A 16,887-nucleotide genomic window follows, 5' to 3' on the forward strand; every position below is an offset into this window, starting at 1 on the left:
GGACGAGCTTTCCTTCCCTCGCGGCGCCGTTCCTTTACACCCTTCGAAATGTGACAAATCCTTGCGTTTCCTCAAGAAAGAATCATCAGTCGTGTACAGTCGGAGCCGTCCACTACATCGACCTTATCTCCCTTTCGTTTGAATACCCATCGATTTCAGTCAGAACCTCAGCACCCATGCAGGTACTGCGTTCGAATTTAAATGAACTGAGATCAATTGGCAATCGCCAATGGCGTTATGGAAGTGCCAGAAACGGGGCATACCTGAAGTCGGAGCAGTCCCATGTGAAAAACGCACTGCATTGCTCTGTGGAAATTGCAGGACAATAATTGATAACGTTGTTACTCTCTGCTTGATTGGTCTCAGCGCAACTATATAAAAGCCATGGCGTATGTTCTATAGTAACTGCCATATACTAAATTGCAATTAACTCCCGTAATTGAGCACACGGAGTCTGCTTTACGAAGCCTTTTTTTTTTTTTTTTTTTCTCCAGGTGTCCGTTTTAAGAATTGCGGAAAACGGTTAGAAACAAATTCCTTCCAGTTTTCTGCGTAAATGAGAGAAATACTTTTTAAGGCCAGTTCTCCAACAAATCTCCAATAAAATCCCAAACGAAAAGGTTGTCATGGAAGGAGAACGATCCCTTCGGTGCTATTCACCGTAGTTTACAGCATGGAGCCACGGACTGGAAAAAGCTAGGAATATATGTTAACAGAGAATACTTTTGCAATATGCTATTCACTGGTGATGCTGCCTTTCTTTGTGACTCAGGGGACGAATAGCACAGGATTACCAATGACTTCATACAGCAAAAGCAGAACAATCCGCCCAAGTTATTATGCAAAATATAAGATTAATGCTCAATAGGTTCGGAAGGGAATAGCAGTTTATCATACACCATAACCTCATGTATGGAATAGAAAGGGTGCAAATTGCCCTCTTTATAATTCATTCGCTTTTAGGGGCATTAAAAATGCCCAAATCAGGTAAATATATATATATATATATATATATATATATATATATATATATATATATATATATATATATATATATATATATATATATATATATATATATATATATATAAACAGGGTGTCACACAACTTTCGCGATTATCTATTTTATTCCAACAGTTTCGGACGGTGCACCCGTCCTTCTTCAAGGTAGAATTGAGTTCTACCTTGAAGAAGGACGGTCCACCGTCCGAAACTGTTGGAATAAAATAGATAATCGGGAAAGTTGTGTGACACCCTGTTTGAGTTTAACTCTGGCCCATTAGTAACAAGCAATCCATGTATATATATATATATATATATATATATATATATATATATATATATATATATATATATATATATATATATATATATATATATATATATATATATATATATATATATATATATATATAGATGCGGAATACATATAAGTGTGCCCGCCCAAAAACATATCGACGGGATGTAATTGGTAAAAGAATATTTTTAAATATGCGCACCATAGTTCCCGAAGGTAAAAACTTAGAGGATGGTAAAACTATGGTAAGCAAGGGAGCTTAGCCTGATTTGAGAAGATGAACAATTGTTGTCGTCAACCTTAGGCATTCCGCATTTTTAGTAATGAATGGACATCTGCAGCGTGCTTCGTCTCGACCGGGGGCTCAGATTCTATACCAGCGGAATTTGATTGTTCTTCTTATACTTTTTAATCAATTATCACCGCGTTCAATTATTACTCCACATAGATCGGCATACATAAAAAAAATCCTCTATGCTTTCCTTTGTATGGATGGCAGTTGTCTCCCTTCTTATGCATGTTTGTCCCAATATAGGAGTGCTCTATAAAAGTCAGTTCACTCACTCGCTTTATATGTGCACCCTTGTATAGCGTAACTTATGTTCAGAGTGTAAGCAGCAACGGTAGAAGCTTACCACTTCAAGTGGTAAAGCAATACTTAGTGCAGATGGTGACCTCAGACCCGGACAAAGAGAGAGAAATAACTGGAAGATTAAAACTGGAGCTTGAAGCACCTGGCTTATATAATATTCTCAGATCATGAACGGCAGCTTACCAGTACCCTTGTAACAGCTCTTTATGGGGCCCACCCAAGGGACAGAGACATGGAGGATAACGAAAAGCGTTCTACTTATTTGACGATCGAGCAGAGCTATGGAAAGGCAAATGATAGGTGCGCATGCAGAAGGGGTAAGAGAGCAAATCCGAGTTGCTGATATTGTAGCCAAAATTAAGAAGAAATGGGTGCGAGGAGATCATGTCACGCGAAGGCAAGATAAGCGATGGTCTTTGGGGTGACAGAGTGGATTCCAAGGGTGTAGGCAAGCGTATAGCATGGGGGTGGCAGAAAGTTAGGTGGGCGGTAGTGATTAGAAAATTGTTGATGGTGACACGCACAATAACAGAATAACTGGATGGATATATGGGAACGGCGTTTGCCCCCCCCCCCCCCCCCCCCCCCTTCTGCTGCTGCTGCTGCTGATGACTGTGGGGCTTCTCGCGAGTGGCTTTTGGAGGGTGAAAATGAGCGGATGGGTGGCTGGTGCAGTGTGCAGCTTCTAGGGTGCAGGTAAGTTGACTGCTAATAAGGTTGGATGTGTGTGATCAGTTCTCAAGTGAAGCTTCAGAGGGGTAAGTTGTTTGGTGATGAATGGATGACTCTGGAGGATGGAGAGGTGCAGTGGAATGGATGGGTAATGGCGGAGTACCGCCCGGAGAGGGGAGTGGCATCACACAACACAAGGGTATATGTATTAGGGAGCATAAGTTTTAGCGAAGTTAAAGGTCCAAATTCTCCCGCGCATTACTCTAACGGAGAAATATCCTTAGCGTAAGCGCGAAGTTTTCAGGACTTAGGGTTGCAGCTTTCGCGTATACTTAGCGTCAAAACATGGCGGCATCAGTTAAAGCGAGAGTCATTCGCTTCAGTTGAATGACATGTTGCAAACCCGACTGATACTTTTACTGGTAACTACTGACGCTGCTGCCTTTCATCATGGCTCAGCTTGCTTCGACGCAAAGCCAAGTTGCAATTCAGCAGCGTTTAAGAGACATTCTTGATCAAGGCCTGCCAAAGCATAACAGAGCATCTACCTGTTACGTTATACCGTTTGTAAACCGCTCAGAACGTTATATACATATCTGGTAAAGACGTAGCAGATATAGGATGGTCGAGTTTTGTAACGGTATTTATATTGTTACGAAGCGGCAAGCCGATGAAGACAGAACATGACCGATGACGATGGTAGATGACGTTTAATGAATGTTCGCGGCGGGCCTAGCGCGAGCGCTCCTTCCCGCGCCACTGCCCGCTTCTTCTTCCTTGTCGTCCGTAACATGACCCGGGGCCATCGAGCGATCGTCCCGATCGTGGACGAGGAAGTTTAGCGATGTTAATGATTTTATGGCGTGATGATGGGCGTGTCTGGATGCTTGAAGAAGAAGAGGAAGAATAGAACGGCTTGCCGGTATGATGTCTGATGCGGGTGATCCGCCTCCCTTGGAGCTGTCAACCATCCGTCACCAGAGTCCATGCATGGGACCGATGGATCGAGGTCACGTCGGGCAGCTTGGGCGAGGGTTGCGTGTTCGTGTCCATCGGTTCCTTCGGGTCATTCGGGTCGTTCGGGTCCTTCATCTCGGTTCTGATTGGTCTGTTCTCCTTGTCTTCAGGTCCGGGCTGGGGGCTGGGCGGTGGTAGTTGTTCAGGTCTGGGCTTGAAGGGCTGGGGCGAAGCTGCTCGGCAATGTCCCTAGGCCCTCGGTGATGGTACCGGCTTGAAGATGGTCTCGATGCTCCAAGGCGAGGATGGGGATGTCGTACGCCGCACCTCCAACCAAATGTTACGAAGCGGCAAGCCGATGAAGACAGGAGACAAAACATGACCGATGACGATGGTAGATGACGTTTAATGAATGTTCGCGGCGGGCCTAGCGCGAGCGCTCCTGCCCGCGCCACTGCCCGCTTCTTCTTCCTTGTCCGTAACAATATATTTCAACAATGTGATACAGCAATCTATATTAAATTTAAGAAACTACTTCAAGAGTTCCAAGTCATTTAACGGAAGGGATTCTTTTTCGAGCAGTTTGTATACATTGAATTCCTCTATATGGTTGGCGCCATGAACTTTACACCTCTAACTGCACATATTTTTTTTTTGTCACTAAGGCTTTTCTGGGGGCATTTTAGCGAAATTGAGCGTCACTGAATTAAATGGCTCTAAAAGGCTTTGGCCCACATAACAGTTTTCCGAATTAGCCGCGTCAACCACTGATAAAGGGTATTTTGCCTCCGAGCAAAGTAGACCGCGTTTAACAATTTTTGGTATAATTTCCATTTAAGACATGCATTTTTTGGGCTTTCTTGTATAGGAACGTAGGGTTCAGCATGGTTTCCTGCACAAAATGTTTCGCGAGGACAACAAATGAAGCAGTGTAATGGAGGGATCAGGATCCATTTAGAATATCTCGGGCTGCCAACGTAGCCAACAACGAAAAGTTTGTGCAAGAGTGCTAATACATATCTGACCCTTTGAAATGTATGTGCAACACTCCATCGAGGCCAAGGAAACGGATTCGTGCTCATGCAAGGTGGCCGGACGCCATGAGAACAAGGAGAGTGCATGGGGCCCTAAGACGGCCAACCTAGAAACCCCCTCAGGACCCATCATAAAAAAGGCGTGCGCAAAGTTTGTGAAGAGACATCATTGAGGCCTCATGCCAAGTTTGATGCTTTTCCTCCTCCTCCAGCACTGCAAGCTCGGAGTATATACATCTCCTTCGCCCCAACAAGTTCACGCACCAATAAAAAAACAGCCATTAACCTTGGTGTTTTGTAAGTAACCACTCACTTTTTTGATGTTGTTGATAATGAAGTGTTACGTCACAGGCGTTATCTCTCATCAGAACTTTCGCGCAGCGCCAGTAAGGCAAAGCACGGGAGTGTTGGAATTGAGTTCATAATGACCTCAGTCGCAACACAAATACCAGAAGGATGAAAACGAATTTAATTACGCCTTACTGAAACTTGTAAAAGAGTGTGCTCTACACCTGCAGGCCAGCAACCCTCTCTGAGTGCTTGGCAATAACTAATTCCGCGCGGAAAAACTTAGTTAGGCTGTCACTAAGGGTATGAATAAAATTTTAACAGTTCTATAGGCGCAAAAAGGGCGCTGAATGTGCCAAGGTTCACGTCCTAAGCGAGAAAAAGAGTGAGGCAAAGGTAAGACGTAACGAATAGGGGACCTGTTCCAGTTGGGTATATCCTCCGCTGTGTAATATGGAAAGGGGACATACATAAGAAAAATTATGGGGGAGACTTAAGCTTTTCCTTTAAGTGCACACGATACGATATAGCATTAAACTACCAAGCACCCTAGCTACAGGGACCAGTCTCAACGTATAAATATAAGACTCCACTTTAATCAAGCCGTATGAACATGCCTGACTTGGCACCACTCTTATTTCACCTTCCCACCTGAAGTGAGCAATCCGAATTGGCAGCTGCATACCAACTTTCTGATATCGAGTGGTTTCGTTGAGTCGCATAAGCCATCAATGAATCACTGCTCGGCCATGTCAGCTGCGCCATCACCATGCCCGTGATTTTTCTCTCACTAGGCCAACGCTGGATAATCTAGGTATAACGAGGCATTTAACGATACATCGAGTTAAAAGAGAAAGATGGAAAGAAAGAAGTTGGATCGTCTCAGACCGCTGCAGCTGTACGTGCCCTGGATACTATGAAAGCTACATTGTGCTGCGGCCTCAACAGCACAGTATGCCCGCTCTTCGACGCCAAACGCAGGACATTCGCAAAGAGAAAGACATCAGCGAAGCAAAGCTGCTGAGCACACAGGGTGTCATCTTGTGACAACGTTACGCCTTTAATGCTGCAAAAGAAATTCTTGATATGTGCAATGCCATGCACTTTTTACACACCTCGAAATCATGAAGTGTAGTGAATGGGTGAATCATTTTGGCTCGTCAAATGCTTTCTCTTTCGAGCCATGCACGCAGCGGCTGCTGCGCAACTGACAGCGTTCTATACTGGATGGATACAACTAAATATTACATCAAATAATTTTAATTGTCACACGGAAATCTGCCAGGACTTTACATGTTGTGTGCGCAAACCGTATACAGGCAAGTCATTCGTCAGAAGCAAACCGAGGGGAAAGGCGAAAAATCCTGTCAGTTCCTAATGACGCATGTAAATGTATGACAGGGGAAAATGGAACCATATGCACAGGGCCTGAAACACGCATGCACTGTTACAAAGGCGACAGCATGCATGCCTTTTGCAAGTTTTCCCCTCGCTCACTCTCCGCGGCGTGGCGGCACTTCAAGGGCAATGCACGCCGAGGACTGTGAGGAGCCGCTGTTGTTGCGTGTGCACTGCGAGAGAAGAAATGCGGTCTGAATAGCACGCGGCGAGGTCGGCGACATTCGAAAGGACGGCGCGTGTATACACGAGGGCAAGTGACTTCCTTCTAAGTGCGGTGCCTTTTCCCCGCTACTTCTCAAGGAGCTTGGAACCTTTCTTGAAATCACCCACGAATACGACGCCAACGTGTCCTGAAGACAGCTGTGGAGAAAATCAATAAGCAAGCGGGTGTTGGCATCCTCAAAAAGACGAGAAAGCCTGCGGAACAAATGACCTGCGCCCCCTCGCTCGTTTTGAAGGAGCCACAAGCGAATCCAAGGCTCGAACAATGATCAAGACCGTGGCCAGTGCATGTATGCCTGTATATATGACATCACTTGGATAACGGAAGATGCGTTAAGACTCATAAGTAGGGCGAGTTATGGTGTCTGACCAGATAAGCGTTCCTGAGCAGAGAGAGAAAACTTTATTTCAAAAAGAAAAAAAGAAAAAAAAAAAGGGGGGGGGGGCAGTGAGTGGAGTCTTCATTCCCGCATTTCTTGTGCATTTAGACCCTTGTGTGGAGGGGGATAAATCCTACGTTGTTCCCCTAGGTACTTAAGTCGCGCGCCGTAAGTCGCTGGGACAGGAATGCTGGTTGTGAGATCGGGATTGGTGGCCGCTCGGTTTGTGTGACCTCGAGCTATATGTCTTGAATATAGAAACTTCACATCGCTTCACAAAACATGGAGTTTCCTGGGACGTTTAATGTATTTTCCTCGGTCAGGATAGCCCGGGGAAATCTAAAGGTCACCCTGACGATGGTGCAATGTTAAAACAATAGAAGTGTGTGCGAGGGTGTGCACCCATATATATGAAGGCAGAGCGAGAGGAAAGACGCGCAAGAAATTACACCAGCTAACGCCATACAAGACCACTGGCCAGGGACACGTCTACACTGCTCGCCCAAAAATGCAGCCTGCTTCGCATTCCGTGCCCATCTGGATGATATAGCAGAGCTATAGATGTGAACAACTATATACACCATTACATGAGCAGGCCGACTATAAGCATGATTGCTATATCTCGGGAGTGGGTGGCCTGCGCTGCGAGTCGCGAAAATCGTCTGCCCTCCTCCGTATTCTTCCTATATTTCCACCTACTCATGAGTTTGGATCCAACCACTGCTTTTAGTTACTCTTCTCAACCGTGAAAGCGGCGAATTCAAAACGGCATGCGAAATTTATACAAAAACCTGCCTCTAATTGCGCTATTCCTGATTGCAGCGTTATTAAACTTTGCGGTTCTTGCTGCACGAACAGGTCAGCACAATGCAGAGACACGCAAGCAATCGCGCCAGGTGACGCTTGGCGCGACTGTGCACGGGCTCGCACATGCAGTGTTCCTCGCCAGTCACTGAACCCGCGGCGAGCTGCCTACATGTCGGGGGGCAACGCATTGCTGCAGGAAGCTTGGGGCAACCGTATTCAGGCTTCTGGACACGAAAGTGCTCATGCATGCAGTTAGCATGCTTTACATATCGAATTGTCGATATATCGAACTAGTTAGCGATCCCCTTCGAGTTCGATATAGCCGGACTGTATAAACTGGTATACGTTAAGCGAAGTTCAAGATCACGTCACCGATTAATTTTTTTCGATAATTAAATCACCGGTCTGGTGACTGAGGAAATCCTCAAAGCGCTTAAAAACGCCAGGTAGAAGACATGGAAATGATGTAAACGAGTAATAACAGTAACATGCATGCAGCGCACGGGACGCAACAGCTGAGTAGATAACTAAATCCGCGCCCACTAGTAAGACTGTGGTGCAGCAAGACTGACAGCATTTTGATGATTAGCCTCTTCAGAACAGTTCTGTTACCGAGTTAATGGGCACATGTTTTTTGTATTATATATAGGCAGTGAGCTGCAGGGTTACTCTTGCCTCTAGAAACAGTGACGACCACCTCGTCTCGCCAGCTGGTTGTGCATATAGGATGAATGATAAATATGGATCCAATAAACAAGCGCCTTCATATGGCCTCATCGGAAAATCAATTCTGTCAAGATACTCTACCGAGCGGGAAGGACGCTTGCGCGTGAGGCCTCCGTTATTTATTTCTCCATGCATGACCATGAGTCTGTCTTTCTAAAAATGCTTATTGACCTAACGATGGCACTTTGATGGGTTAACGTTGAATCAACAGGTTGGTAGCAAGAATCCATTCGTCCACTTAACAAATAAACTGAATCACGCTTGAGAGTCACCTAGTAAAGTTTTTACTAGCCACAGCTAAAGTAACCAAGGTTTAGAAAATGTGGCGAGAACACCATCAAGAACAGTGGCTTGGGGTACCCGTCCTTCAAGGAAGATTGAAGTGATGGTAGATGGATGTGAATCAGCGTAAACGAACGGCTGATAGTTTGTTAGGATGCTCCCCTTTGTAAAACGGACTGGTAGAGGAGGTTAATGCATACAAATTAAAGTATGGTAAGCGACAGCAGCGGCTCCATCAATATTTATACAAACATGGCGTCAGAAAGAAGGCAGACTATACACAAACATACAGTGCATTTTTGTCTACATATCTAATGTGTGTGTGTGTGTGTGCCGAATACGTCCTCGTTTGTAAAAACCGTGTTTATTCTTGAGTGTTCGTGTTGAAAGTACTTTTCCCCGTATAGGCCGCGCTATACTGGTATTCTATAGATCGAAATTCTGGTTTTCAACGTTTCTGATAATGCAAATAGGGCTCCAGATTTATGCGAAGTGCAGTCCATCATGACTTGGACGATATATACATCGACGCTGATATACTATAGATGACAGCGCAGCAGGCTTTCTGCCTCACCTCGACAACAAACTGAATGCCCCATATGCTTGCTTTTCTTGTTTCTTTAGAAGCATGGTCATAATTATGGCCGATGTCAGACTTAAAATAAGCGCATGCCATCTTAGTGTTGCCATGGAATCAGGCGTACGCACCAATGCGCTCCTATTTCCCAGGAACAGAAAAGGCCGCTTCCACCTTGAATGACGTCATTCGGTTATTTAGTCGTTCTCATGTTATCCTACGAAAATTTCATAGATCCTGAAGTCCCAAGTCCATCTTCTTGATCTTTGTTATCTCTGTTTTAAAATTACATTTCTCCTTCGAGAACTTTTGTTTTGACTCATAATAACTTTTGCTTTTGTAATTCGAGCAATTCGCTTCCCGGATTAGACTTTTCCATAGATCCCTGCATAGGGATATAACGCCAACAGCGAAACCAAGGAAACCCATAGGAGGATATGTTTCTATATCTTTATTAATTTGTTGCGGTCACCGAAAATTATACCGTATCAATTCATGGCTGAAAGATAAGTTACTACAAAGGCGCAGAGAATGTTACTGCACGCCGCAAAAATTTCCTCCGAATTAAGTGGCCTTACATTTCAAACTGTGCAGCGCTCCATCGCCTGATGCAATACACAACGCCGTCTACTAATGTACTTTGAAACAGCGGTGCTTGGAAAGGTCGGTCTTGCACGGCATATCGGCAAGCGCTGCAGCGCTTTCTTCGGCTGCAGCTGTGGCACAGCTCAGCCAGCCCACGTGGAGATGGATTTATGGGTGACTTGAGAAGATGGCATGCAAATGCATTTCTTGAAATTCCGTCAGCAAAAAAATTAAAAAGGATTTTTCGGTTTTTTTCCTCTTCCACTGAGCATCTCTCTCCTTCTCTCATATGCATATATATAACAAAAAGAGGGGATAGCTCCCCTTGCCAGATTATGGCCATTGCTCTCGCAGTTGTTGGTATGCGGTCGACGTTTCAATAGGGCACTAACAAATTTCGCAGTCAACCTGTGTGACTATAAGGGATTCAAATGTTATGAGTGAATTCATGTCATACCCAGACAACTGCAGACAACTCAGGTGGCGACTTCAAAGACTGGTCCGGGCGTATGAGCGACGGTTCCTTCGAGTATAGAGACCGCCGCAAACACAGGAACAGAGGCATCGCGTCGTTGCAGTACGTGGATATTGTAAACCAGGAAATCGAAGATTTCTGTTTTCCTTAGTTGCATGCACCAGACTTGTGAAAACACGGATGGCGTCTTATATTGGTGATGCAAAAGCAATGGAATGTTTTGCAGTGAGAAAAACAGGAGGGGTACACATGGCACTGCCATGCAGACATCATAACAAATATACAGTTCACGCTATTTACCACTGTTTCTCGTCAAGGATTGTGTATCACTACAGTGTTCATTCGGAGCATGCACTGAAGCCGACCCATATTAATGCACTTGCATTCTTGAGGTCACGTGGTCAGCTCTCAACAGCTTTCGTTGCTTTATGGATATGGTGGTTGAGCCATACGACATAATGGAACCCTGTGACTGTGACCGAGGTGATGGCAACGAAAAGCGGCCTCCTCGGCGTTCCTTGGATATTGTATGTTTTTATTTCTGTCCATACGCACGCACACATTGCCAGCAGTTTGTATTCAAAGCTTATGTCACGTATCTTGGAGGCGTGTACTAAAATAAAACAGACCGGAATTGTGTTCTCAAGTTCCCAGTGGCTCCAGCGAGGACGACAGTTCGCACAGAAAAGTTAATTTAATACTGTACGCTAGAAGATCCTTAAACAATGGAAAGGACGCTAACTGCAATCGAGAAACCTAAATTCTTGGCCTGACTTGCTATCGCCTGCAAGGGCATAGTGTCCCGTCCCATCAGAGGGGAAATGCATACTTCAAACGCGCTTACAACCCAATTTTCCCGCTTGAGGTTAGAGAATGAATCTGCATGTCGGCACTGTAACAAATTTCATTCTTCTCCATGCTCTCTCTGCCGGAATGCGAAAAAGTGGCGCATGAGACCTACTGTAAAAAAGAAAAAACCGACGTGTCAGCCGTTGCATATCACGGGGGAGTAAGGACACAGATATCGCGCCACGAGTGAGTGAGTCAAGATTAGTGCATCAGTCGAGGCCACCCGAACGCGAAGGGCAACCTGCCCAACCGGCGAAGGTCGCGAGTGAGCGGCGTGCCCGCAATAACCCCATCGCGAATGGAGTGTGCGCTTCCAAATCTCGATTCTTTAGTTCATTTACAGGCGTCACTGTCTCGTTAGGCACCGTCTCCCGACGTGATGAGAGGGCATCCAAGCGCATCATCACTACTCCCCCCCCTCTTCGCAAACTTCCACCCCCTCCTCGACGACAACGCCGCTAGTCGCAGCGGCAGCGCGTGCGCCGCGTTGGTACACGTGGAACGTAGCTGCACCTCGGACCCGCGAGGACACGTATTTAGGTCGCACAGCGCAAGAGCGAACACAAATGCTACGAAACAAACAGTGGGAAACGCGATGTGGAGGACAGCGTCGGGTTAAGCAAACAGTGTCGATAAGCACGAGGTAGACTCACCTGCAAAGCGGCGCGGCTCGGCGTGCGGCCTCCGCCCTCGCTTCCTCGCGGCGGCGCCTGCTGGCGCGTGGCGACTGCAAAAGCCATCCCCCCAACAGCGCACAGCACACACTGCACAGCGCCGGCACACTATGCCGCCGGCCACAGCACTGCACCACAGCGGTGCCCGTCGCCGCTGCTGCTGCTGCCGCCGCCGCAGGTCGACGACGGGCCGCGTGGCGCGCGCCCCTCTTGGAAGCGCGGCCGGCCAACGGCTCCCCGGCGGAGCGAAAGGGTTGCGCTGGCTCCGTCTGGCTCCGCAATCCACACCGCGGAACAGGCCCGGCCGCGCCGCGGTCGAGCCACCGCGGCCGTCTGCTAGGCCTAACCGTTCAAACTAAGCTGCTCCCTCACCCTCTCAGCCCTCTCCCTCATGGCGGCGGGAGCGCCGTGGCGCGAGCTGGGGAGGAGAACCCAAACAGGCTTTCTCGCCAATGAACGCCGCGCGGCACCGCCATTTTTTATGCGTCCGTTCAAACGGGCCAATGGTAGCCCGCTTTTGGGCATTGAATGACAGCGCGCACTCGTGAAAATGGGGTGAGGAGGGTGCCAGGGGGTGGCGAGGTGGCGAAGGGACGCAAACCCAAGAAAGGGAAGACTAGCCTCGAAACAGTGACTATACGAACGCGCGCGCGAGAGCCGAACAAGAAATGTACAGTTTCCGGTTCCGGCGGCGGCATGGTCTTTTCTCTATTCTTTTGTTTTTCTTCCGTTCCTCACCCCACTCTCCCCCCCCCCCCCCTCGTTCCTCCTCCTTTCATCCCATCGGTCGGCCGCACAGAGAAGCGTCTGGATTTTCGCAGGCAGAGCGAAACGCTCAGTGCTCGCGCGGTGCGTCTGGGCATCTGTGTTTTTTCCCCGGCTGCTGCTCCCGTGTTACGCCACGAAGACAGTTGTGCGCCTAGTTAAATGCTCCGGAGTGCTCGGAACGTGGGTACGTATGCGTGCCACCCTCCTATCTGCATTCGCGGAAGGGCGACGCGACCGGGTGGGCGGCCATCTTTGACGGTGCCAAGCCCGGCGTTAGCGCTAAAAGGCTGCCGACCAAATGTCGATGTGGCGCGAGAAGAGACGGCTACTTTATATTTAACAATGCCAGAGCCTCTCCACGGAAACACCGCCTGGATCGCCTCGGCCTCGAACTCTTTGCTCGCAGCCGTTGTGAGCGTGCGTGTGTGTCTGTGAGTGCGCAACGACGATGCAGCTGGGCGTCGGGCGCTGAGTCGTGCACCCCTTCGCTGCACGGAAGTTGCCATCCGAGCCGCTCGCTGCTGTGTAGACATCGGCGTGGCAGCTAGCAGTCTTGGAAAAACATTTGCACAGGTTTGAGGTAGACGTACGAGTGCTTATGTAATCTTAAGAGGACTGTGAACGCAGTACGGTTGCAATCTCCCGATCCTGATGATGCAGAAACCTAGTAACGCGCATGCTCAGAGCAGTGGTCGCCTAATTACCTCGTTTGTTACTTCGATTAATTTTAAGCGTGTTTTTCAAAAAGTTTATGTACCTATATTTTTCTTTTTTCAGTGTGAACGGAGAAGTTTGTCCGAACGGTTGCTAATCATTTTTCATTTACGGGGCACATGGGGTTGAAAGCGTAGGTTCAGAGTCCTGCGATTGCGTTAGCCTGGTGATGTATGATGATGTAAAACAATCAGGAATGGGTGCGTTGCACAATTACAAAAAGTCGGTTTGCGTTTTGAAATGCGAAATGACCTTCAGTGTGCGCAAAGAATAGATAAAAAATCCTAAGCAAAAAAAAAAAATAATAATAATAAATTTACTACCAAAGGTCTACACAAATACTGCAGCGTTTTGTCTTCTTTTATCGTTGGAAGCAGTGCAAAGCTGTCGAGTTGTTACCTGCATTATTAGCATTTTAATGGCTGGTATATCACTAGCACTACCAGAAAAAATAATATAATATAATAGTAATAATTCTGTCAACCATGCATTTCCCACCATGCTGAATTTGTGATATATCACAAGAAAAAGAGCGCCTTCCTATGCAAAGAGGGGTTCGGATGAGTTTTCGCTGCCAATCATATGGATCAATCCTGATGAACTTCGCTCACTGGGCGAAAAGGCCTTGAACTATATATGCCCATATCTGGATGTATATAATGTTCGCATGGTTTGCATATATATAGTGACGAATGAAGGCTTAAGGGCTGTGCAGTACATACCACATATATTTACATGCTCAATTATATACGAGCCAATTTATCATGTCTATGTATTTGGCTCCTCATTATCAAATAAATATCATACACCATGATATTTTCCACTTCAAATTTGATCAAATTTGGAGCCTGATTATACGTTACCGTGCAATTCCCGCGCGCCAGCTGTAACACCAGTCGCGCCATACCTGATCGTAGCATATATCCAAATTGTCTACATGCATGATGCCAACACCGATTAAATGGAAGGTGTACTGTTGACAAGCCACCTCCTGGTATATTATAGAAGCTGCACGCCGCGTGTACACACAGTTGTTGGCAAGGATGGCAGAAATGTATATGTACATACATAGCACACAGAAGTAGTAAAAACTACTTGCTTTGAGTGTTTCAAAAACTGCGTTTGCGCTCTGATATAGTTAATGACTTATTTCGAAAAGACAAAGTAATGCAAAAACATTTGAATCATGGCATTAAGCTCCGCTTTTAAGGATATGACGCGGTATACAGTCGGAAGTTATACCATTTATGTCAGAGGCCACTCGTCATATATATCCACACCATACTTTAACCAAGCCGTATGACGTGCCAGCGTGGACGAAGAGTATCCTGCAGGTCTTGCATCTAATCGCCCAAGGGTGTTGAAAACTCGATTTTCATCTCAGCCACCCATCTGAAACAAGAAGCCCGGGTTGGCTGATCCTTCCATGGTCTCGTGACGTCGTGAGGTGGCGTGCATGTCACTTGCCATCTACTGCCTGGTATAGAACCATTTTCGGCTCACAACGCCGGATTCTACCTTTGACGCTGCTGTGTTAAAACTAATGCCTAAATATCAGGCCGGCCCTTCATTGTGAATTTTGATAGGTTATCGAAAAGAAAGACAATCTTACTTGAACGTCACTTCAGAAACAAAAAGGAAAACATCCACTATGCTCTTTCGAATCCGTCTTACATATGTCTCTATTACTATAGTTAGCTGGAAGGATAGAAATGAATGGTGGCGCGCAGGTGGCTAATATATATATATATATATATATATATATATATATATATATATATATATATATATATATATATATATATATATATATATATATATATATATATATACACTGAAGAAATAAATCACTGCTACTGAAGTGTTTCCCACTTCTTGATAGTAAATGTAACCACGCTTATGTGGCACAAGGAGAAGTTTTCAGCCTAATTATATAGTGCGTCACCAGATATTCTCCCTTGAAAGAAAATTGGAAAAAAATACATGTCTATCTGCACTATTTACTGTTTCTGAAAGAATTGCGGGAAACTGACAATATTTCACAAAACGTTCACTCGTTTCACTCATCTTAATCGTCACTCAATTTTGTTATAGTCAGGATACTACAACATAAGAACAAGGAACTTAAGTAACGTACGAAAGGTTTTTGAGGTTGTATATTATGCACCCACCTTCAAAACTGTACGGAAAGAGCCCTTTGCAAAGCAACTGCTTTACGTGCAAAACTTTTCGCACTTTATTGGCTAGCTCCGCCATAGCGGATGGTTGCGTAATATTCTACCCCTGGGGATTCCTTACCGTGCACTGGCATCTCACAATACACATGTTCTTGATATTCACTGGTTGATGTAAAGCGCACGAGTTCTCGGATTTATATGCTATACTATATACTATACCTATTTTCGTCGCAGCATGCAAAGGCGGTTCCGCACAGTTTGGCTGCGCGCGGGTGCAGCTTCTGCACTGGATGTTCGCCTTGTTGAAACGGTATAATAAAAAGGTATTTAATGAAAGGAAAGACTGAAAAGTCGTACGTGTGTGTGTGCGTGTGAGATCGGATGACCATCACAAGCAGTCCTGTATAAGGGCTGTGGAAGACGGTCCCGACGAAGGCGCAGCACTATACTGCTTCTCACGAGATGTTTGCAGCACTGCGAAAGTCAGGGGAGCCCTGGCCCATTCATGATCATGCTCACTAGACAATCTATTATAGTGAGGCATGTAGGGGCAATTGTGCCCCTACGTGCCTCACTATAATAGATATATGTTGTGTGCTTACTGTCGCCCCACTGATTCAGGGAGCGAAAGGCGCGTATAGAAGCACAATTACTTATTAGTGCACATGATCCTGATTGGACTAGATCGTACGTCGCTGCCTTTAGCAGTATTGCAAACAGCTTGTGAGACGTAGTATAGAGCGCAGCCGTTAATAATGCCATAGCGAGTGGCATTTATATACACAACACTGCAGCCTCACCGCCAGCCGAGCGGGAGCAGCCTCGGCCGCCTGTCTCGCTCATTGCCGAACCCTTTCTCGCTGCAGCGAATGTGGCCCCCATCGCGTGCACAAGTGGCCCGGAGGCGAAAACTGTCTGGCTGCCAGGCTGGGCTCCGTGAGGCCCAGCCGCTTCGTGATCGGGAGGCGAGGGTACGCGCGGCCTTAAAATTGGCCGCCAGGGCTGCGCCTCAAGGCAACCGTGCACTTCTGCGTGCCCCTCCAAGTTGCACTTCGGATGCACTGCAGTGTACAGTCGCAAGCACCGCGCGCTCGGTCGTTCGTGAGGATAAGCTGCATGGGAGGATCGGGTTCATGTGGATTGCTCCGTTCTGTTCCTGTGATAATATAAAGTGTGTTGGCCCTATACAGAACGTGCTCGTATGTCACGCAACTCTATCTGAAGAACCAGCCTAAACATAATGCAGCCTACAATTTGGCGCCCCCAATCGTTACATTCGATTCATCATTCGCCCCGTAGAAGAGCAACTTAACCGTTATACCAACGTAATGTATGGAGTCATAAATAAATATAATACAGCTTTAAACCTTATCTAAACCCGATAGTGCGTGATAGCAGTTCGCACGCAAA

General features: G+C 46.4%; 1 protein-coding gene across 1 annotated transcript in view; it reads right to left on the reverse strand.

Moving 5' to 3' along the window:
• LOC146186120 (uncharacterized) overlaps positions 1-12,343 on the reverse strand; it is a 132,054-nt gene extending 119,711 nt beyond the window's left edge. Inside the window, exons 1-2 of the mRNA XM_084607987.1 lie at positions 12,316-12,343; positions 11,798-12,160 (exon numbers count right to left, since the gene is read on the reverse strand). Of these exons, the coding sequence (XP_084464113.1) occupies positions 11,798-12,160; positions 12,316-12,343 (391 nt within the window). The remainder of the gene's footprint in view (positions 1-11,797; positions 12,161-12,315) is intronic.
• Between the last annotated feature and the right edge of the window lie 4,544 nt (positions 12,344-16,887).

The sequence above is a fragment of the Amblyomma maculatum genome, chromosome 6 (assembly GCF_055883805.1).
Source record: "Amblyomma maculatum isolate TAMU_Amacu chromosome 6, ASM5588380v1, whole genome shotgun sequence".
Taxonomy (NCBI): Eukaryota; Metazoa; Arthropoda; class Arachnida; order Ixodida; family Ixodidae; genus Amblyomma; species Amblyomma maculatum.